General features: G+C 35.9%; 1 protein-coding gene across 2 annotated transcripts in view; it reads left to right on the top strand.

The window, feature by feature from the left end:
- ABH1 (ARM repeat superfamily protein) overlaps positions 1 to 17,528 on the top strand; it is a 56,553-nt gene extending 39,025 nt beyond the window's left edge. For both annotated transcript variants that reach the window (XM_088977110.1, XM_088977111.1), the window contains 10 exons: positions 3,695 to 3,765; positions 5,326 to 5,410; positions 5,851 to 5,919; positions 6,158 to 6,276; positions 10,898 to 11,036; positions 12,597 to 13,094; positions 14,159 to 14,458; positions 16,600 to 16,775; positions 16,870 to 16,981; positions 17,268 to 17,528. In XM_088977110.1, coding sequence (XP_088833236.1) covers positions 3,695 to 3,765; positions 5,326 to 5,410; positions 5,851 to 5,919; positions 6,158 to 6,276; positions 10,898 to 11,036; positions 12,597 to 13,094; positions 14,159 to 14,458; positions 16,600 to 16,775; positions 16,870 to 16,981; positions 17,268 to 17,378 — 1,680 coding nt within the window. In that variant the 3' untranslated portion in view covers positions 17,379 to 17,528. The remainder of the gene's footprint in view (positions 1 to 3,694; positions 3,766 to 5,325; positions 5,411 to 5,850; positions 5,920 to 6,157; positions 6,277 to 10,897; positions 11,037 to 12,596; positions 13,095 to 14,158; positions 14,459 to 16,599; positions 16,776 to 16,869; positions 16,982 to 17,267) is intronic.
- Positions 17,529 to 23,676: the final 6,148 nt, after the last annotated feature.

The following is a 23,676-nucleotide window of genomic DNA, read 5'->3' on the forward strand; positions in this document are numbered from 1 at the left end:
GGACTGCTGAATCAGTCCTCAACCAGGTCTGCCTTATACAGACCTCTCTTAGTAGCCCAATAGCTACTACTTGCTGAAAATAATCTAGTAGGACATCTACTTCTGGGTCTTACTTCCCTTGAATCCTACAACCAAGAGAAACTCTAGGTTTGAACTTGCTTTACTCTCTTACACTCCTAGGTCTTTACTGCAGCAACCCAGAAAAGGAAGAGAAGATGAAAAGACAGCAAGAGAAGAGAGTGCGCCTGCTGAAACCAGGAAGGAGCTAATGCTCTGATACCATGTAATCTGAAGAGCTATACTCGAAGTAGCAAGGACGAGAAGAGAACCACAGAACTGAAGAGAATGTCGAACTGTACTAGCCAGTCGACCAGTCTTTTATTTATAGATGAATTTAGTACAAGGTACAAGAAATTACTGGGATGCCCCTGATTAGTGATGGGACACCCATATGACTTAAATCATTAAACAGGATTAGACCCATTAACACAGGCCCAGTTACAAGATAAGTTAAACATAAGACTGGGCTAATAAGAACTCTTATCAGCCAAACATCACTCTAACATTCTAACAAATTTGGCATCAATTCACGGTCAGGATGCATTCCCCCTGAACTTTGGGCCTATAAAATTCTGATCTGGGCTGATTGGTACATCTCCCAAGAAAGTATGACTTGACAGTTTTTTTTTTCTTCATTTAGCACATTTCTCCAATTTCATTGTATCATCAGCCCGAGACCTTACTCCCTTAGATTAAAGCCAACATCTATACTCTCAAAGAGTTGTCAATGCCAACATTCCCTGAGAAGCTCAACATAATGCTGCCTTATTTGTCCCATACCACCCGTCCCATATCTGACTCACCATTGTTGCCTAAACAGCCCTTGGTTCAGTTTTGCATTGATAATTTTTTTTAGAAGGTAAGGTAAAATTGTATTGATATTATAAAAAATTTTACAAGTATGGAAGGAAAAAAAAACAAGGCAAAGTTTGCTTTTATTTTGGTGGGTACACACAAATTTCAGGACTGGAATCTGCCTATTTTACATTGAGTAACTTCGACCGCAAAGTTTGCTTCTATTTTTTGGATGCAAACTTCAAGTTTCATTTTGAATGCAAAAAGCCAAAGAAAAAACTAATTTTCTTTCTCATTTTCAATACAAAGACGTATTTTTACCAAAGACCTGCAAAACTTAATGAGAGTACAAATTCGCCTTGGTTCTGTGTTTCCATTCTTACCAAACACAACCTTAAGAACCATTTTATGTGTATTATTTAACTTTCAACTCCAACTCGATTAAATTATTGCTGTCTTTGGCTTCTAGTGTGCCAGTGGTAATCTCTATTTTTTAGTCAAGTATATAGTAGAAATGGATTAAAAGTAAAGTGAAATCAGTTTTCTATATATATTTAGGTTTTTTCTATTTATTAATTTTTTTGGCAAGTTTGTGAAAACTGAATTTTAGAAGATCACTATTAAGCATTTGACATGAATTTTACCTGTCTGGATATGCATGTGAGTTTCAAATGGGAAGGGGAATAGATGGGCTGTGTATATAAGTGCTTCCTAGTAATTAATTGAGGTTTTATTATTTTGTCATACTGTGACTTATATCATGTATCAGTATGTGGTAGCACTTTATATATATATATATATATATATATATATATATATATATATATATATATTTGTAGAGTTTGACTATGATACTGGAGAAACTCGTAACCAATGAATTGGTGCCATAAGAGTGGCAGCTAATTAGGTGGTATTTATCAAAATTCAAGAGGGGTTTTGATTGGTCAAAGCCCTTCCAGTATCATGTCTTTTTGGCAGCATAGAATATAGATTTTTCCATATTTGCAAGGTAGCATCTTTTAGCTTGATCACAACATTACTTTAATACAGAACAAGTATACCCTCATTTTTATAAATACGCTACACATTGGAGGTAGCCCTCCCCTATACCCAAGTGAAGGCTGAAATTAATGCTAAATCTCCACTACTTCCCCAGAAACCTTACCAGTAAATTGGTTAGCACTTTCTAGTATGTATTCAATTTTTATTCTTGGAAAATCTACTAATATTGTGTTACAATTTCCCTCAAAATATGCTGATAGGGCTTGTCATATGCCTTGAGTTCAACAAAGCGAAATTGAATTTGTCATATAATGAGCTCTATTGTAAATTAGGCACTAAAGAGGGATATCAAAGAGCCTTTGTATTAGATGAACAAATCAAAGAAATTTGGAAAATTATTTTGATAAATCATTAAATGAACATGTAGAGGGCACTTTGGATGAAATATTAGTAATATTGATAGTGTTAAAAATAACATGTGCCTTTGTAAAATCAGAAGTAATGAAGTAAGAGAGGCGCTAAATAAGATGAAGGGAAGAGTATTAGGACCCAATGGTAGGCTTGTTTTAGCTAAGCAATATAATAAGATAATGATTGAATTCTACCAAAAAAATATAATGAAAGAAAAAGGGATACCTGATGGGTGGAGAAAGAACAATATGGTCCCTATATTTAAGAACAAAGGTGATATAAAAGATTTATTAACCCTCAGGGGATTAAGTTCATGAGCTTCATTGTGAAACTTTGTGAGAAAATAATTGAGCATCAAGGAGAATTTCATTAAAAAAGAACCCACACTGCTGAACTGAAGCAGGTGGACTACTTACAACATATCCTTAGCACAAGCGAAAAACTTACAACATATCCTTAACACAATTTACAGCCCGGCCCTGGGCACCCCCACTCCAAACTATGTTTTCCTACCCTCAATCTCGCCTGGGAGTCAGCTAGCCTATTTGCACTCCTGGGTACCCAGATGATTGAGATGTTCAAGTTGGCACCTAAGGAATGAGCCAATCTCACCATCTATATTGCCAAGGTCTTAATTCCTGAGATTCCATCCAAAAATAACTGTTTGACAGTGTCTCTCAACTGCTATATTCAATAACCCATGCTCAAGTATGAGTTAAAGGCCTTGAAGTAAAGCCCAAAACTTTGCCCTTAGAGTTTCCAAACCCAGCTGGCCCTGAATAGCCGAAAAGCTACATTGCCAACAGAGTCTCTCTTAGTGGCATTCTATTACTAAAACCTGCAACAATGTTCCGCTCTCTTAATAAGTCATCAAGGCTTACTCCACTGAACTCTTTGTTAACTTGAGCCCAGTATCCAACCCTAACAGTTGTAAGATCCATCAGCTCCTCCACTTCTTTGTGATTTTCTTCAAAGATTCTGCTATCTCTTTCACTCCATGAACCCCACAACATTGCCCCTCTCACTCACTGCCACAAGATTTTCTGTCTTGGTGTAGAAATATCTCATAACCCGTGGTTTAAATGAGTCCACCACATCTGAGGTTGCTATCCACACTTTGCCCACCAAAGTGAAAAAATGTTGCCAAATCTGAGATGCATAAGAGCACGACACAAAAAGATGGTTGGCACTTTTGCCATCTTTCCAGCATAGAACACGGACATGGGGAGAAAGAGCCCAATTATTATACTTTCTTTGGAATCTATCACAGGTATATCACAGAACCAATTCTTTGTGTAGATATGTTAAAAAGATGTATGAGAATGGAAGATTTTCAGGTAGTGCTTTTTTTTTTCATTTGAATGTTATCATGGTCTTTGCATCTTTTCCTTCATGCACTATTTTATCTGTTTCTTGTTGATGGCAGGATCTACAGCCCATAGATCGCTTTGTTGTGGAAGAGTATTTACTAGATGTTCTTCTCTTTTTCAATGGCTGGTTAGTAAACATACTTGGCTTTTTAATTTTGTCACTAGCTTTCTAGTTCATCATGTGGCTATTTTTACCATGTTATCTTAGAGTCTTTTGATGTTTTTTTAGTTATGGATAGAAAATTATCTTAATGGAAAGATAACAAGAGATCAGTACAGGATCATCTGGGAAGAGAGGAATAACAATATTTTCTCCATTAGATCCAATCCCTAAAGGTCACGAAAACTTGTTTATTGTCCATTGGTGCATTGTATTCTGACGAGGGATATGTTTTTACTATTCTTGTTTGTCCATGTGATGAAAGGGTGTAAGATGGTAGGTACATCTTCCCCTTATTGTCATATTGAATATCACTAAAGCCCCACCCCTTTTCATTTCTGTGTATTGTGTCTTTTGACAGTGTTGATGAGCTTATTTTTGATGGATAATCTTTGCTTACCATTTATTTGAGTGGAAGACCAAAGGGGAGTGGTTTAGGTTTATCTTCTCCTGTCAGCTACTCAAAATTAATTGATGAGGGACTTTTCATGGTGGTGATGATGAGTTGATGACATTACTGCAGGGGCTCCTGTTGGTGCACTCAGTTTGATTGAAATGATTTAGTTGGGCCTTGGAGATTGAAAGTTTTCAATATGGATGATTAGGACCTGGCATCCAGGGTGGGCATATCTTTTACATGCCATCCTTAGTCTTTAGATGTCTAGGTAGTAGTACAGTTGGGAGTACAGCTGTATTGCCATGCTTCTATCCTGTGGAAGCTGCTATGTGCTGTACTTGCTTCATGTTTTAAGTGCTTTCTTTCTTCTTTCTTTCTTTCTTTCGTCCTTTTTGTTTTTGCTTCTCTGAGGCTGGACATTGATCCCTGCCTTTCTGGAGTCTATTTTATATCATGCTCTATATTGATCACTTGATCATTAATTTCAAATCTTTTTCTAGAGGGAGTAGGGGCCAAAATATGCACCACAGCTGGCAATGAGACCTTCTGTATGTTCCATTTTTTGTAAAGTTGAGTTTTTTATTTAAACATTAAAGTCCTGGATCCTACTTCTACTTGATTTAATTATTTAATACATGAATTCTGTGGTGGTCTGGACTCTGGGCCATTTACATGTTTCCTCAAGCCACACCGTCTTTAGATGGCAAATTCCATATTCCTGCTGTTTGCAGATTTTCTCGAGTCACTATCCCTCTTTTTGTTGTTCTTCCTTGTATATGACAATTTTTCTAGAATGAGTTTCTCACGAACTATATAGGATGAGAAGGTATTTGGTATTGTACATTTTATTGATGTCAGTCTCTTTTATTAGAAGTGTTCGGTCAGAATTCTTGTGCTTTATAGGCATGCATAGATGCTTTTGTATAACCTTGAATTAATTTAACTGCAGAGTCTGATTGGTTTCTCTTTCAAAGTTTAAATGTTTTTCAGAAGTATTTGTCTTTTCTATGCTTTATCTTATTAATTTGCTTAAACAGTAGCCCCTGCACCACCTATTATTGTCTTTCAGTCTTTATGTTTTATATGATGTTGGATGTCTTATTTCTATTTCTTGTTTCATGGAAAGCTAGTCGCAAAGAATGTGCATCATGTATGGTTAGCCTTCCTGTTCCATTCCGGTACGAGTATCTGATGGCAGAGACAATTTTCTCCCAGGTAAAATCTCATGGACATTAACATGTTCTGAGGCATGGTATTTAGTATTGCCCAGTAACATTTTTATGTTTTTTTTTTTTTTTTTTATGCTGCCCCAATCTAAAATGTTGGATAAATTGTAAATGCCCTGTAGTAGGTCTGACATGTATTTTACTTATATTCTTTATTGGATGCTTCTTGGTTTTGACTTAGTTGTCAAGGTGATGCCAAGGCAACAAGGTGCCCTTGGAAGGTTGCATCACCCAAGTGGCCAAGTGCCTTGTATAAAACAAGGCATTCCATGTCACCTAGCTTCACCTTGGCATCTTGAAAACTATGATTAATGGTTTGTAGAGAATCTTTTCAACTTAAACATTAACTGTATGCTCATAGGATAGTTATATTAGAGACATGTTTTGTATGATCTGAAATAACAGCTCTTGGTTTGATCCTTTCTGCAGCTACTTTTACTACCACAACCCCCATTCAAGCCCATATACTACACATTGGTTATTATTGACCTCTGTAAGGTAACGTGAATGATATCTTGTTGCAAAAAATTCGTTCCTTTTTAACCTTTCACAGACCAACAAGTTGTTAGCTGCACATTTCTAGAAATGTGCAAAGAAACTAGTGTTTTCATAAGAATGACTCTTGGATGTCTGTGTGTCAGTTCATCTCTTTGGCTATGATCCTTTAAAATGACATGTTTATTTTTTTATTCAATTGATTTACATTTTTAAGCTTCTGACTTCATTTAAACATTAGGCTCTTCCAGGGGCTTTTCCAGCAGTTGTAGCTGGTGCTGTTCGTGCTCTTTTCGAAAGAATTGCTGATTTAGATATGGAATGCCGAACACGTCTCATCCTATGGTTCTCGCACCACCTGTAAGTCCAGGTCTCAAGTAGCTTAGCTTTGTGATTGTAATCAGTCATGGAGAGTGGGAGACGAGAGAGAGAGAAAGAGAAGGAAAGGGAGATACGATTGAGAGAAAAAGAAAACTATCTCTGGCTGCCGCCAGTTCACTATTTATATTAACTAAATAAAAAAGAAATGAAATTACAAGTATGCCCCTGGCGGCACACCCTAAAAAGAAACTAATAAGAAAAAAGGAAAAATAACTAACTGACAGTATCTTAAGAGGACAACCTACTAACATCAACTATAAAGTAATAATTAAATAAGCCTTACAACACTCCCCCTCAAGTTGGGCTGAATATGTCTATCATGCCCAACTTGTCACATAATTCATTGTGCCGCGAGTATGGAAGCCCTTTTGTGAGGACATCAGCAAGTTGTTCCTTGGAGTTGACATAAGGGATGCAAATTTCTCTTTTTTCCAATTTTTCCCTTATAAAGTGTTTGTCCACCTCAATGTGCTTGGTCCTCTCATGTAGGACAAGGTTGTAGGTGATGTTTATTGCTGCCTTGTTGTCACAGTAAAGAGACATAGGATTATGAACAACTCCAAGCTCCCCTAGAAGTTTCTTTAGCCAAAGGACTTCAGCCACCCCATGTGCCATAGCTTTATATTCTACTTCAGCGCTTGACCTTGCTACCATACTTTGTTTCTTGCTTTTCCAGGTCACTAGGTTTCCTCCCACAAATGTGCAATACTCACTCGTGGATTTTTTGTCATCCACAACACTTGTCCAGTCAACATCTGTAAAGACTTCCACCTTTAGGTGATTATGTTTACTGAGTAGTAGACCTGTTCCGGGATATTTTTTCAAGTATCTAAGAACTCTCTCTACTGCCTCCATGTGTGGTTTCTTAGGAGAGTGCATGAATTGGCTTAGAACCCCAACTGAATAGGCAATGTCTGGATGGGTCATGGACAAATAAATCAGCTTTCCACTAACTTTTGGAATTCTTTCGCATCTTTCAGAGGTTCACCATCACAGTCACCCAACTTGTGGTCAACATCTATGGGAGTATTTGTTGGCCTTGCACCTAATTTGCTTGTGTCCTGTAATAGATCAAGGGTGTATTTCCTTTGAGAGAGAAAGAAACCCTTTTCTGAGCGGGCGAGTTCAATCCCAAGGAAATATTTCAGGGGACCTAGATCTTTCACTTGAAATTTAGATGCAAGGAATTGTTTCAATTTTTGTATTTATGAACTCCAACTTCTTGTAATTATGATATCATCCACATACATTATCAATACAACAACCTGTTCCTGACATTTCTTCACAAAGAGTGTATGATCAGATTGACATTGTTTGAAGCCCATCTGCTGAAATGCCATGTGAAACTTACTAAACCAAGCTCTGGGAGATTGTTTTAAGCCATAAAGAGACTTTCGCAGATTGCACACCTTATTTTCACTTCCCTTGGTACAGAATCTAGGGGCCTGAACCATGTATACTTCCTCCTTTAAGTCACCATTTAGAAAATCATTCTTTATGTCTAGTTGATGCAATTCCCAGTCAAGATTAGTAGCTAATGACAGGAGAACCCTAATTGAGTTCATCTTAGCTACTGGAGCAAAAGTCTCATCATAGTCAACCCCGTAAACTTGTGTGTACCCTTTGGCTACTAATCTTTCTTTATACCTTTCAACTGTTCCGTTTGCCTTGTGTTTAATCATAAACACCCATTTACACCCCATGGGGTCTTTTCCCTTTGGAAGATCCACCAATTCCCAAGTTTGATTTTTGTGAAGAGCATTAATCTCCTCCTTCATGGCATCTGTCCATTCAGGGCATTTTAAGGCTTCTGCAACGTTTCTGGGAACAAGGATGCAAGTGTTTTATAACTATAACAAAGTTTTTGTGTTGTTGATTCCTAGGTGTAGTGCTTCTTCCCCATATAGGAAGGCTCGGTATGAGGGGGAAATGTGATCATAGGAGACAAAATGGATAATGGGGTGTTTGGTAGTGTATGACCTGACTCCCTTTCGTTGAGCAATAGGAATGTCAAGGTCATCCAAAGAAGGAGTAGGGGTATCAGTAGGTGCAACAGGGATTGGACTTACCTCCTGGGAGTCTAACGGTGTCGGTTGCTCAATGTTTGGCTGCTCCACATCTCTATCACATTGCTGATCTCTACGACGTGTACGTTCTATCACATTGCTGATCTCTACGACGTGTACGTTGGAAGACACAGAAGGGAGCAAGGTCCGGAATAGAAGGAAGAGATACTTGGCGGACCTGAACCTGCTTCTCCTCTTCCACACTACTACTATCCCCCTTAGGAGAAGTAGGGGAGAATGGCTTAGACTCAAAGGACACATCCATAGACGCAAAAAACTTATGACTAACGAGATCAAAGCACCGATACCCTTTTTGAGAGGAAGGATACCCCAGAAAAATACAAGGAATGGACCGAGGGTCTAACTTACCTCGAGATGGAGACAAATCATGGACAAAGGCACGACAACCAAAGACTCATGGGAATGGAAAATAAAGGGGACTGAGGGTACAATAACTGATGCGGGGCCATGTAGTTCAGCACTTTGGAGGGCATGCGATTGATGACATAAGCAACTGCAAGTATAGCATCCACCCAAAACCTTTTTGGAACATTCATGTGTAACATCATCCCACGAGCTACCTCAAGGAGGTGTATGTTTTTTCTTTATGCAACACCATTTTGTTGTGGTGTTCTGGCGCATGAGCTCCTATGAATAGATCCATGGGAGACAAAGAACTCATTGAGCTCACCATGGAAGTATTCTTTTGCATTGTCGAATTGGAAGATCTGTATTTCAACATGGAACTGCGTAAATATCATCATCTGGAAGTCTTTCACAATCTTTGGAACTTTGTCTCTACTACGCATAGGAAATACCCATGTATAGCGAGAGTAACCATCGATCAATGTGATAAAGTACTTATATCCGCCCTCAGAGATTACATTAGTAGGCCCCCATACATCAGAATACACAACATGAAAAGGAACACTAGATCTTTTATTACTTGAGTGAAAAGTTGTTTTACATTGTTTGCTCAACTGGCACGTTTGTCATTGAACATGACTTAAATAAAACCGGAAACAAAGACTTCACTATTTCAAAAGAAACACGACCTAAACAACTATGCCACAAAAAAATTGACTCTTATTTGACTGACTATGTGACTCTGAGGATGACACCGAGAGACCAGCTTTGTTGTCGAGAATGTAGAGACCATCCACTAGGCTCCCTCTACCAATCGTCCTCCCAAAAGTTAGGTCCTGAAAAACACATGAGCCAGGAAAAAAGGTTACACTACAGTTTGAAGAACTTGTGATACTACTAATTGAAAGCAAATTTATAGGAAGTTGAGAGACATGCAATACACAATTCAGGTTAAGGCCATGAGGAAGAGATATTGAAAAAGAAGGGCATAAGTTCTTTTGGTTTAATATTTTGATTTATTGAAAGTGGTTATTTTATTCTTTTGGTGATGATGCATGGTATCATTCATTTTGAGCATTGGTTTACTTCTCTTTATTTTTGTTTTTTATTTCGTTTTTCCTTTTGGAGTCACCAATTCAGCCTTTTTTTGATGCATGGTGTCATACTGTCATTCATTCTGATTCATGGCTTTAGCATGAGGTGGTAAATACTCTGGAATCAAATTCCATTTGCTATTTGCTAGATTTTGTAGAAAGAATGCAACAGGTGTATACTCAAGAATGAATGACACTGATTTGACTAGGATTAGATCCTAGATTCCCAGTGTCCTTTCTGTATCTGTTGTAAAGCACAACGAAGAATAAGATAACCTATTTGCATACATAAGTATAAATTATTAAAAGAGTCCATTTTTTCCCAATTCTGACATTATATACCAATAGAAAATGGTCCTGAACTTTATCTTTGTTACTTAGTAATGATTTCTAGCTATTCATTTCTGTGAAATAAGCAAATAGATTCAGGAAAAAATTATGTTGAAGTGTCCATCAAGATTCTGCGGAGTGTCAGAATCTGGCACATGCCAACACTGACACTTCATCCACTTAGGGTAGTCCATGTAAAACTGCTTATTTAATCAGGATATCTACTGGAGCTCCATATATTTATTAGGAGGGATAACACAAAAGTGAAAAGTAAAAGATTTTTTTTTTCTGATTAAGCTGGGGAACAGCTTAGGTAAAAGACAGGCCACTACCCAATGTTGGTCCCAGCCATCTGGGGTCTTGGGAGAGGTAGACTGGGTATTCTCCTAATATTTGGCTTAGGTAAAAGAACTTTCAAAAGTAGTCTTCCTTTGTCAGATGGCTTTATATGTTTTCTTACTTTGTTTTGCTTTGAATATCATATTTACCTGTATTTTTGTTTTTTGTTTTTTTTGAGAAGCATATTTACGTATATTGAATCTCCTATTCTTGTGCTTTCACTTCTAGGCACATTATAATTCCTATTCTGGTATTAGCATGGCAAATGGCAAATATTTTGATATGTTGAAGTTTAGAATGGATTATATATCGAACCTTAGTATTTGTTGTTGTCTTTTTTTCCTGTTTTCTTTTTTTAGTAATTTACCGAGTCTGTTTACCATCAATAGATTCTTCCTTTTGCAGATCAAACTTTCAGTTTATTTGGCCATGGGAAGAATGGGCATATGTGTTAGACCTCCCAAAATGGACTCCCCAAAGGGTGTTTGTTCAGGAAGTACTGGAAAGAGAAGTCCGTTTATCATACTGGGAGAAAATCAGGCAGGTATGTAACTGTGTAAAAATTTGTTGGCCTTTCCAAGGTATGGTGCCCTCTAATTGTTGTTTTGTAAAATTGATGAATGATACTGAGGTAAAAAGTACATTCTGAAATTTAGCCATGAACCACATGTGGTCAGTAATTCTACTGCCAATCTAGGGTTGACACATTTGACCCAAAGGGTTGAATTGTTGACTCATTACACTTATTTTTTCTTTTCTATGGTTAATTAGTATAGAATTCAATGAAACAATGAAAGTTAATACCCTAAATATAAGACTTAATGGAAGGGAATTGAATGAGGAGAAATGTAGTAGTTCAAATTACATTTTGTGCCCTCAAGGGACCAAATTCAAAAATGGGGGTATTCTAGTCAAGAATAGGATTCAATGAATGTTAATGGGAATTAATACCTCAAATATAAGTTTGACGAGAACGATTTGAATGAGTAGAAAAGTGGTTGCTTAAAGTATATTTTTGTCCTTACAATTATAGAGGAACCAAATTTAAAAATTGGGGTATTTTAGTCAAACAAAAGTTCCACACTATCATTCACACCTTTAATAGTAGTATAGATATGAATCAATTTATTCATAACAGAAAGTGAGCACTTTGTGCAAGTCTGTATCCAGTCCACCCCTCCCAAGAACCCACATAGCTGGGACCAACTTAGGGTACTAAAAGTATAGTACCAAAGGCAATTTTATTTTCTTTTTACCATTTGGGTTAGTTAATCTCACTTGGTAAAGGTCACAATTTCTTGTATTCTGCAAGTTCGTGGCAGTCAGCTTGTGGATTTTGTTCATTGTATAAAGAGTAGAGCAGGACTGCTACTCGTATCTTATTTGTTTTACTTTTTGTTAATGAATGCCCTTTGCTAGGTATTTGCATATTTTATGCACATTTGTTACTACAATAATAACATTATTTGAATTTTTATATTAATTATGATGGCATATTGCTGTATATTCTAATGGTGATGGTGATTCCCTTGATACATGGCTATATGGTGAGCAGTTTACAAATTGATCTATGAAAGATCTGACAACTCTGCTATGGAGTATTCTCCTAATTCTCAAATTATTTGGATTTGAGAAGTTTTTCCCGCCATGAACTGTAAAATTGTCTTGTTTATGAGTTTTTTGAAATTGGTGCCAACAACAGAATCCCTGGGTTTTTATACAGGGGCCTTTTGTATGCTGCCCTTTTGTTATTAATGAATTACTTTACCTTACAGTTTTCAAAAAAAAAAAAATCTTCCTGATATTTCTATTATTTACATGGGGGACAACTTTTGCCAACCTGCTAAAAACCTTTAAGTTCCATGTTCTCTACCCTTCATTTCTTGGTTCTTAGCTCTGATAAACTGAAATTCTCTGGTCATTTTATTAATTTTTATAAAATGGAATCTTTACTGGGGGCTGAGATCTTCTAATTCCTTGTAGTTAATGTTATCCCTTTTTTTGTTGATTGTATTTCTAAACTACATAATCAATCAATCTTCATTTTACTACTGTTGCTTGTGGTAATGATAATTATTTCTTGTTCTTTTTATGTTCTTCATAGACCATCGAGAATGCCTCTGCATTGGAAAAGCTACTTCCTCCCAAGGGTGGATCAAACTTCAAATACAGTGAGGATGGGGGAGAAGGAACAAAAGAACATGAACTTTCAGTTGAGTTGAATAGTATGGTGAAAGGAAAATCAGTAGCCCGTCAAATTATTTCATGGGTAGAAGAGACTATAATCCCAGTTCATGGCTTCAAAGTTGCACTTGAAGTCATCATTCAAACCCTTCTGGACATTGGGTCAAAAAGTTTTACTCATCTAATCACTGTATTGGAGAGGTATGGCCAAGTCATTGCAAAGCTATGTCCTGATCAAGATAAGCAAATGATGTTAATAGATGAAGTTAGTTTTTTCTGGAAAAACAATGCCCAAATGACAGCTATTACCATTGACCGTATGATGGGTTACCGGCTTATATCTAATTTGGCCATTGTAGAATGGGTTTTCTCTCCAGCTAACATTGAGCAATTTCATTCATCAGATCGTCCATGGGAGGTGCGTTTGTACAATCGTAAAAACTGCAGAAATCTTATTCTGATTTGGAGAACAGAGGAAAAAAAATTTACATGTATAAATATGTGGTCATTTGTCTCCCTTGTTGAATGTGATGATATCTTTATGCTAATAATGATCATAGTAGCAAAAGTAAGGGGAAACTTACATTGAATCTTGAACACTAATATTTGATGCCCTATTTTCTCATATTTGTGTAGTGCATCATGCGGTAAGGAATATGATTTAGTATTCAAATTGTCTTTGTGATCATTTGTCTCCCTTGTTGAATGTGATGATATCATTATGCTAATAATGATCATAGTAGCAAATGTAAGGGGAAACTTACATTGAATCTTGAACACTAATATTTGATGCCTTATTTTCTCATATTTGTGTAGTGCATCATGTGGGAAGGAATATGATTTAGTATTCAAATTGTCTTTGTGATCCATTTGTTTACTGCATGCAAGCACCATCTAATGGCTTTCTATTTCCTAAGCAGTGGAGCTATATATATTTGATGATACTTTATCCTTCTTGACTACTCAAATTCACTTTCTTTTTTCATATATTAGGCACTTAAGTTATGCCTTTTTCACAAAACTAGTTCCCACTTTTTTTGCCTAGACATGAAATATTTCATATTCTTCTTTTTATTGTTTTTTTCCTTTCTTTCAGCTATTAATTAAATTCAACATCTACTTGTTTCTATTTAAATCTCTTGGTAATAAACATCAGGAGTGCACCACAATATGACCTTTAATGTTTGCTGTTTTGATTTTGTATGTATTTCAGTAAATCATCTTCACTTGAAGGAACAGTTAATGGTTTTAGTTATTTCTTAGCTAGTTGGTGCCTGTAACAGTCAGTAGGCTTACAGAATATCTAATTTGTCAAAATCTCGAATGGTTTCTTCAAATACTATATTGTCCACCTTATTTTTTATTTACCATTTCATACAGTTGGTCCACTCCTCTCTACATCCCATGTTATTTAACGAGATGTTTTCTTTTCTTTATTTATGAACTCTCAAGTGCATACTTGTTTTTTTTTTTTTCTGACAGATTCTTAGAAATGCAATCAACAAAACATATAATCGCATCTCTGATCTAAGGGAAGAGATTTCATCCCTTAAGAAGAGTGTTGTATCATCTGAGGAAGCTGCAGCAAAGGCTCAAGAGGAATTAGAGGCTGCTGAGTCGAAGCTTACAGTTGTGAATGGTGAACCTGTACTAGGTGAAAATCCTGCAAGGTTAAAGCGCTTGAAATCATTTGCTGAGAAAGCAAAAGAGCAAGAAGTATCTGTTCGGGACTCTTTAGAGGCTAAGGAAGCTCTCCTTGCTAGAGCCCTTGATGAAAATCAGGTATTATTTCAATTATCAAAAAAAAATCAGGTATTATTTCAACTTCGGTTCAGTAGTTTGTGTTTACATAACTAGGCCATTGATGGTGAACATCTACTAAAACAAAGACAAGCGCTAGAATTCCCCTTGTAGATTAACCTTAGTTGAACAATGTTTCACTATTTCTGTCCATGCAAAGCACACATAGACAATCCAAGAACAGACAATAGCCTCAGAATAGGCTATTGATAGTGCTAGAGTTCAACCACCTAACTGTTGGACTTTTGGGGAAATCTCCAATACCAATCGTCAGATTAATGGAAACACCATAGACACAATACATAGAGATGAGTTTACACCCCTCTGTGTCAACTTTCAAGTTGACTCCATTTTCAAGTATGGGGATCTGAGTCGTGATGATGTATATTTTGCCCAAGTGATGGACCCCAATGACTTCTTTGGTTCCTGGACAAGTAATTTTGACTCCTAGATGAGTCGATTTTAGTTGATTCCTACCTGTTGCCTATGTCACTTTTTTGAAGTGCACTATTTTAAAATGTGTAGATTAAGTGTTTAAAAGCTAAATAATAGGTCCATTTCATATTACATTCTTCTGTAAAAATAATTGAATAAATTAATAAGAAAGGTTTCCTAAATGAAAGATTTATAGATGTCTCCACCTGTTTATGAAACCTTTCTTATTAATTTATTCGATTTTTTTTACAGAAACATGCAATAAGAAATGGGCCTCTTTTTTAGATTTTGAACACAGTCTACACATTTTAAAACAGTGCAATTCAAAAAAGTGGCATAGGCAACAGGTAGGAAACCTGAATGAAAGATTTATATAAATGTCTCCACCTATTTTTACAACACAGAGGAATTATGTAAGAACTATTATGAATAATAAAAGCATGATTTTGAAAATTATAAATTGTAACTTACTCCTAAGTCAACTGCATCGCTCCTGAATTGACTTCCTTTCTTTCCTGCTGAACCAAGTGTCAAACATTCAGTGGGCAAGGTATGTCTGTCATGGGTATGCTCTAGCTCCTTATCTCCCACGTGGATTTTTCATGGCCATAGAAATTCAGACTTTTAAAAGCACATCAGCATATTCCCTTTTATATAAGCATGTGTACTTTTTTCTTTATATAGATACATTGTGGTGACTTCACTCCTGATGTCATGAAAATTCCTACTAGAGTGGTTAAAGAACTCATCCTAGGTATACAATTTGACCAAGTTGAGGCTGTATATGTTGGTATATAGACCTTGGGATAAAGTTGGTTATGAACATGGTAGTTAAGGCGTCTGGGCGATTCTGGGTGACATTGGGGTTCCCGGTTTTATATAATAAAGCACTAAGGATTGTCTAGTTCCTAGTTTACCATTCAGCATGCATATTAATTGAAAAAACAGCAATTTTCTTTATTAAAAACATTACATTTCCTCTCAAAACGTGACAAATCATCATATCTAAAGGATAAAAAATCTTTTAAATATATTAATTTGGTTATTTAAAAAAATACTAATATAATAAGTATTTAATAGAACAAATTTTATATCAATTAGCAACTAAAGAATACTATAACGTTGTATGGTAAAAATTCAAGATGGAAAGTAAAAAGGAAAACGAACAAGGATGGAGTTGCTGCTTTATTTAGTGAGAGAGAGAGAGTGTCATTTTTGTTGACTAGGCAGGCGCCCCTTGTTGGTACAAGTCAAGATGTTTACTAGTCAGCTAAATGCCTTGAATATGTGGTGTATCTAAGTAACTTAAGAGATAATTAGTCAAATGATATTGATCTTTCCATTCCATGTGAAATCTGCCTTCATATAACAGTTTACTTTCCTCCTTTTTTTTGGAGAGGGTGTTACATTCTATGATTTGTGCTACTAATATTAGTTGATCATCGAATGAGACTAATTTGGTTGATAACTTGGAGTGTCATATCAATCGAGAAATCTTGCTTGACACACATTTGGCTTGTCAGCTCTAGATTGAGGAAATGGGAACACTGGTTTTTAAGGTTGTATACCATTTTGTGTGGGTCCACAGCCATGCACAAAGGCCTATTTGTATTTTTCTGACTTCACATTCAAGACCAGAAAATTTACCTTCAGTTGTCATGTATGTTGATTATGATAATGCTGCACAGGTGTTATTCGTCTCTCTGTATAAGAACTTTTTAAATGTGCTCATGGAACGTCTGCCTAATGCATTTGATGAAGAAATGAAGGGGGGTCTACGGCCTACTCAGACAGATGCAATGGCTGTTGACCCAGATGAAACATCCACAATGGATGTGGACAAAGAAAATGGAAATCCTAAAAGGTTGAGTCTTCTTCTGCTTGCTTAGTCCATCAAATGTTTATTTACTAAGTTTTCATGCATTAACTTTCTTCCGTCGTCTCCTTCATTTGAGCAGTCAAGCAAATGGGGAAAGAGCAGGCAGTGGCTACAATATTGGGGAGAAAGAACAATGGTGTTTATCAACCTTGGGTTATATGAGGGCCTTTTCAAGACAATATGCTACTGAGGTCAGACATCATGAACTTCAATACTCTTGCATTGATAAACATTATTTAATGAATGAACTTCAATACTCTTGCATTGATAAACATTATTTAATGAATGAACTTTCATTTTTTGGTCAGAAGTTTATGAATGTAATTGAACTTGACTCTCTATTAGCTCGCCCCTTACTGTATGGAAAGTGAAACTCATGAGCCGTAGTACTCACCGTTAAGTTCGAAAATTTTTAACATAGAATCGTTGGTTGTCTTTGGCTCTGCCTACAAAATAATTTAATATTATGGTTGGCAGATATGGCCTCACATTGAGAAGCTGGACACCGAGGTATTTACGGAAGACTGTCACCCACTTATCCGAAAAGCGGTTTACTCGGGTTTGCGTCGATCAATTCATGAAGGATGATCGGGTCCATTTCTTGTAATTTTGTTGTATTCAATATTTATTTAGTTGTATCTCAAGGATTATTTCTAGGCATTTCTTGGGGATTAGTGTTTGTAACAAAAGCAGATCAAAGTCTAGCAGCATAGTTTAACTAGTCCTGTTGCCGAAAAAGTGTCTTGTTACAATTTTGTTCTTAGAGGATAAAAAACCAAGCTAACTTTCGGACCATGATCCATCCAAGGGTGGTCCACCGATTAGACAGACGTTTCAATGATACCTATCTACCGGAAGTCTGAAGTCAAGAGGCCCGTAAAAAGAAATATGATAAAAACTACTGGATCTGACGCGGAACAAAATGGGATGATTTGGTGAGTTCACAAATCACAACATTTAACTATTGAAAACCCAAAACTTACGTTTTGCTAATATTGTATCAATCATCACGTAGTCTCTCTAGTTATAAATCAACATCGGAAATATGCGCGACATGGACTCACTAATCAGGAATTCTGTATTTTTCTTACCCAACATTTCTATATGGTGGAATGATCAGGATATGCAAAAATAATGTAGGGAAGTTCATATAAATCCCACGAGTCCATAGCTATTAATGACACTAAGGCTTATCTTATGTTTCAAATGACACTAAATACTGATAAATCTTACATTTTATTTATTTATTAAGAGACATTAATATATGGTTTTTGAACCATTGTTGACCGGGTGGTTGGACCGTTTGGCCCAGAAACTGTCCAGTCAACTGGTCCTGTTTAACCCTGAACTCTTCTTTTGCCAAAAAAAAAAAAAAAACTGGTGATTTTTCAGAATCCTGCTTATCTGAGCAGTGAGCAGTGATGCTATTGATCAGTTTGACCCAATCAGTGATTTTCGTTTTTTTTATTTTAATTATTTTTTAGTTTTTATTTTTTAAATTGCAATGGGTCATTCGTTCAGACCAGATGGTCAAACCGCTGACCCAGAATCAGTGGCCAAAAGTGATTCCGGTTATGGGTTGATTTTTAAAACATTGAATGTCGACATACAAAATCAATAGTTAGAAGATAGAACCTTGGGTCAAGATAAATAAATCTGGCTTCAGAAAAAATAAGGAAAAAAGATCTTAAAAGTATATGAACTACAATAAGGTACAAGTACATAGAAACATATTTAATGGCTTATGTAAGTGTGAGCTCCGAAATACCAAACATAAATTGTAGTATTTATTTATCATTTTTTTTTGCGTAGTAAAAAGAGAAAGATGTTGGTAGTTGGATTCATGCAAAATAAATGAATTGAGATGTAATGTTGAGGTTTATTTCCTTTCACGTAAGAAGCTTGGGTACAAATATTGTTATATGCAATATATAATTTTCACATGCCTGAATTGGTGAAATAAAACAAGTAATTTGAATATAAAAATCTATAAGATTGGATAGTGATTTGAAATGGTTTGACTATGATGCCAGAAAGACATGATATCGAAAAATCTTACAAGTTACAACCAATCAACTGGTATCACAAAAATAGTAACCAATCAGGTGGGCTTTCACCAATTTACGGGGGCTTGTGATTGGTCAAAGCCTTTCCCATATGATGTCCGACATCATAGATTTTCCCTTTGAATGCCTTGGGTGGACAAAGGTTTAGAGCGATTGTGATTAGGGGAGCAAATGGACCGGATCATGATTTGATCCAATCTGAAGTCCAATCCTATTTTGTTGGATTCAAATATCCCCTTGGATGTGTGTTATTTATTTATTTATAAATATGTTATTTGTATTATTTATCTTTTATAAAACACACACACACACACACACACATATATATATATATATATATATATATATATATATATATATATATATATTAAAAAATATTTGCCTCTTTTATTTTTCTTTATTTATGTTGTCATATTTTCCTTTTTTAATAATTATTAATACTTTTAAAAATTAAATTGGATCAGATCAGATTCAAATATCTTACCAAATTCGAATTTGAGTCAATATTTATGAGATCTAATTGAATCTACAATTTATCAAACGAATCTGATCAGATCCATTTGCATCCCTAGTTGTGATAAGCATTACATTTATCTCCCATCCTCCCAACAAATATCCCAGAATCAACACTGAAGCCCAATGCTTAATTGCCAAAGCATCATTTATTAGAAACTGATATCCCAAATGTCCTTGAATCAACCTATAGGTATACATCCTATAAACTTGGAACAACCACAGTTAGGGTTTGTGCTTGATATTTGATAATAGTGTTTTCGAATTGTTGTTGACTTGGACGATCAGACCATTCGACCCAGGAACCATCCAAGCAACTAGTTCCTTGGCCAAAAATCAAACTGTTCCCATTTGATTCAGATAATGGTTTTGACTTTTTATTTTAATTATTTATTTTATTATTTTATTTTTTAAATTGAAACATACTGCCCATTTGAACCAAACTGTCGAACCATTGACTCATAAACCGGTGGCCAAAGCTGTTCCAATTCCAAATTGCTTTTTAAAACAGTATTTGATAATCAAACTAAAATTCCTGCAGTGGTACCTTGCTCTACGCCTCCACCTCCACCTTTGATCATCTTGTGATGTTCAAAGGGACTTGTAAATTAGATAGGGCTTCTTGGAGGGCCTTGTCAAACATCTTGTGATGTTGAGATATTGAGCTTTTGAGTTAGGTTTCAACCATCTTTATACAATGACTCGATGTCATATAGTTCAAGTACTCTCCAATTCTTTTTTCATGGAGACGCATGCCCCTACTTTGTTGTAAGTTCTCTCTAACCCCCCTGCTACTTCTCTTTTTCTTTTCTTCTTTCGGGGTTGTATACTGCCGTATTTATTATTTTAATTGTTTTGATTAATTTTTATATTGTCCCCTTTTTTGTTCGATCGAGACTTTTTGGGTTCTCTCAATAACTAATTTGATGGTTAAAGTATTGGAAGTGGGCTGATGATTAGGGGGCTGTTTAGTTTTATTGCCATTTATTTAATAATACAACATTTATGCTGAAAAATGGAAAAAGAACGGCTGAAGAAGTTTTTTTTTTTTTTTTATGTTTTTGACAGTTTGACACCACATAAGTTGAATAGTGAAAAACACCTTGGTGTTGGGGAAAACATGATGGTAGAGTGGCCATAGGCCCTCGTTTAATCCTCAACATGTTGGAATATCCAATGGCCATGTGACAAGCCACGTGTTGATGGTTGATGGTCATCTCCATGCAACACTCTCACACACAATCATTCATTTTAAATAATTACCTATTTATTTATTTTATATAAAAAAATAAATTTATTTGATTGTTTATTTGAAAACATTTTCATGCATGGAGATACCAATGTTGTTGGATTATTTGGGTCCATATTCCAGCTCTTATTGGGTTAATGGATATCCATTTGACCCAATGTAGACTGGATGACCAAGTGGTTAGATCCTTGGTCAACTTGAGACACTTGTCTCAAATCTGATGGAACATAAATTTTAATGTTAAGGAATACTTATCTCAATTGGTTATTCTAGTAACTTTTGTTGCTAATGTCAAGGAACTTAACGTTGGAGAAGCAACTATATAAGGGATCTCTCCCAAGTGCTTCAACACATTGAGATAGGCTCTTTACTGAGAAAGGAAAATTATCCTCTCAGCTTTAGCTCTAATCAGATTAGACTATTCTCTCTTGCACATTGTTTGCAAGGTTGGTGTCCCGGATCCTATATTGTGAAGCTGCTACTATTCTCTTTGCATGTAGGTAAGAGAGACAGAGATCCTAGCCATTCGATTCTATGTCCACTTGGATCAACACTAGTATCAGAGCGCAGCAACGACTGGCATAGTGCTCAAAGCATAGTCGCACCTCACCAAATTGTGTCTCGTCTTTTAAGATTCAAAGTAAGAGAAGAGAGAGAAAACAAACCCACTTCGAGGGTTTCCTCTCTACATCTCTGCCTCTTTGCTTGTCTCTCCCATCTACACACCCTCCATTGCAAGAAGGACCCTATGACATTCAAAAGCTGCTCGAAATTGATGCCAGCCTCAGCTTCAACACTACTACAACCTCCGAAGCACCTATTTGAATTTTTTCTTGAACAAACACGGGCTCCAGTGACATCTTTTTGTGGTGGCAGACTCTTATTCCAAGTTTTCTCAAGCGAATCTGCTGCTTGAAGAACTACTGAAGCTTCATCATCTCTTTTCTTTTTTTTTGGAACCATCTGCAAGATCTGGATCAAACTCGCGAACTTCATAGAGCAATGACAACCTCTCTCTCTCTCTCTCTCTCATCAGTAGAAGGGTTACGAGTAAGAGCTCCCCTCATTCATCATTGTCCGCCGATTGAGTGCCCAGATCTGAAGTTTGAGGCAAGAAACCCTAAACAAATTTAGGGCTTTTTACTATTTTCGACCAGTGAGCCAAAAACCAAGCATTTCAAACCGGGTATTAGAATTTCATTTATTTATTCCTTTTTTGTTGTTCGTTTTGCATTCATTGATTCTTACAGTTTACTGTCATTCTTGAGGATATTTCAAATCGGATTGAAGCATCATTGTCGAATACCAATGCTGCTACTGAATTAACCTTTATGGAGCCTGACATAGAAGTTGTGTTTGAAGAGCACAATAATGCTAACGACATGTTTGAAGCCATTAAAGAAACATATGGAAAAATAACTGAAACCTATGTTCAATTGTTAATTGAAAAATATTATGGCTATGAAATGAGAGAAGAAGATTTTGTAGTAGATCATGTTAGTAAAATGAATGTGATTGCCAAAGAATTGGCAGCCATTGGGAACCCTATTCCTGAGAAAATTCAGGTCTCCTCCATTCTTAATAGCCTCCCATCTTCTTGGAATTTTGTAGTGACAACTTTAAACCTATCTGGAAGAGAATTTAGCATAAAAAACTTACCTATCTTGTTAGGATTAGAGGCTAAGAGGAAGAGGAAGAAATCGCAATCTTCATCCTTATTGGTTATTCCTAAACCAATTAAAACTTCCCAAATGGCTGAAAAACCTAAGGGCAAGTTTTTCAAAAATACTAATGGGAAGAAATTTAATAAGAAATTTAAATTCTCAAAAGGATTCAAGAAGACTAAGGGTAAGCATTGCTTTAATGTGGAAAACAAGGCTATACAAAATATAATTGCCCAGAATGCAAGAAGAATGAATCAAACAATGAAAAAGGAAAAATTGAAAAGAAAGACAGTGTGTGTAGTCTCTGAATCCTACTTTACTGATTCTGTTTTTTTGATTGGTGCATAGATTCTGGCTCCTCAAAGCATATTTGCAAAACTAAAGAGATGTTCCTGGAATTGAAGGAAATGAAGACAGGAGAACACAAAATTTTTATTGGAAACAACACCTACATTGATGTACTTGGAACCGGAAAAGTGAAGATCCCCATAAATGAGAACACAAATTTAATCCTTAATGATGTATTGTATGCACCTAATTTTAGGAGAAACTTGTTGTCTGTACCTCTATTAGATGAGAAGGGTTTAGATGTACGTTTCAGGGGAGGAAAAGTGACCATAGGGAAGCATGGTAGAGTTTTAATGTTTGGGAATAAGTCTGATGCATTGTGTCGTTTAACTATCAATAAAGTTAATGCTCTTTCTAGTTATGGTTGTGCTTATCATGTGAATGAAAATGCATACATATGGCACATGAGACTTTGTCACATAAACAAAGGTAAAATGATGAGAATGAGCACCAATGGCTTAATTCCCAAAATAGAAATGAATTTTAATTATTGTGAACCATGCCTTAGTGGAAAAATGACTAGGATCCCTTTTAAGAAGGGAAAGAAATCAGAGAAATTATTGGCTATAATACACTCTGATGTTTGTGGCCATTTGAATGTAAAAACACATAGGGGTATGGAATATTTTATAACTTTTATAGATGATTTCTCCAGATTTGTTTTTGTGTATCTGATTAAAAGAAAATCAGAAGTCTTAGAAAAATTTAAAGAGTATAAAACACTTGTAGAAAACCAATTGGGTAGAAAAATAAAAACTCTTAGGAGTGATAGAGGTGGAGAATATGTCTCTAACCTATTTGGTGACTTTTGTACACAAAATGGAATCATACACCAATTAACCATGTCCTTCACGCCACAACAGAATGGAGTGGCTGAAAGGAGAAATAAGATTTTGTTGGATATGGTGAGATCAATGTTATCTCACTCAAGTCTAGGAACACACTTTTGGGGAGAAGCCTTAGGTACTGTTGTGTAAATCCTAAATAAGGTTCTAACTAAAGTTAATAGCTTAACACCCCATGAAATGTGGACTGGTAAAAAACCG

This window comes from Nelumbo lutea, chromosome 3 (genome assembly GCF_056320005.1).
Source record: "Nelumbo lutea isolate HS-2025 chromosome 3, American lotus-T2T, whole genome shotgun sequence".
Lineage (NCBI taxonomy): Eukaryota > Viridiplantae > Streptophyta > Magnoliopsida > Proteales > Nelumbonaceae > Nelumbo > Nelumbo lutea.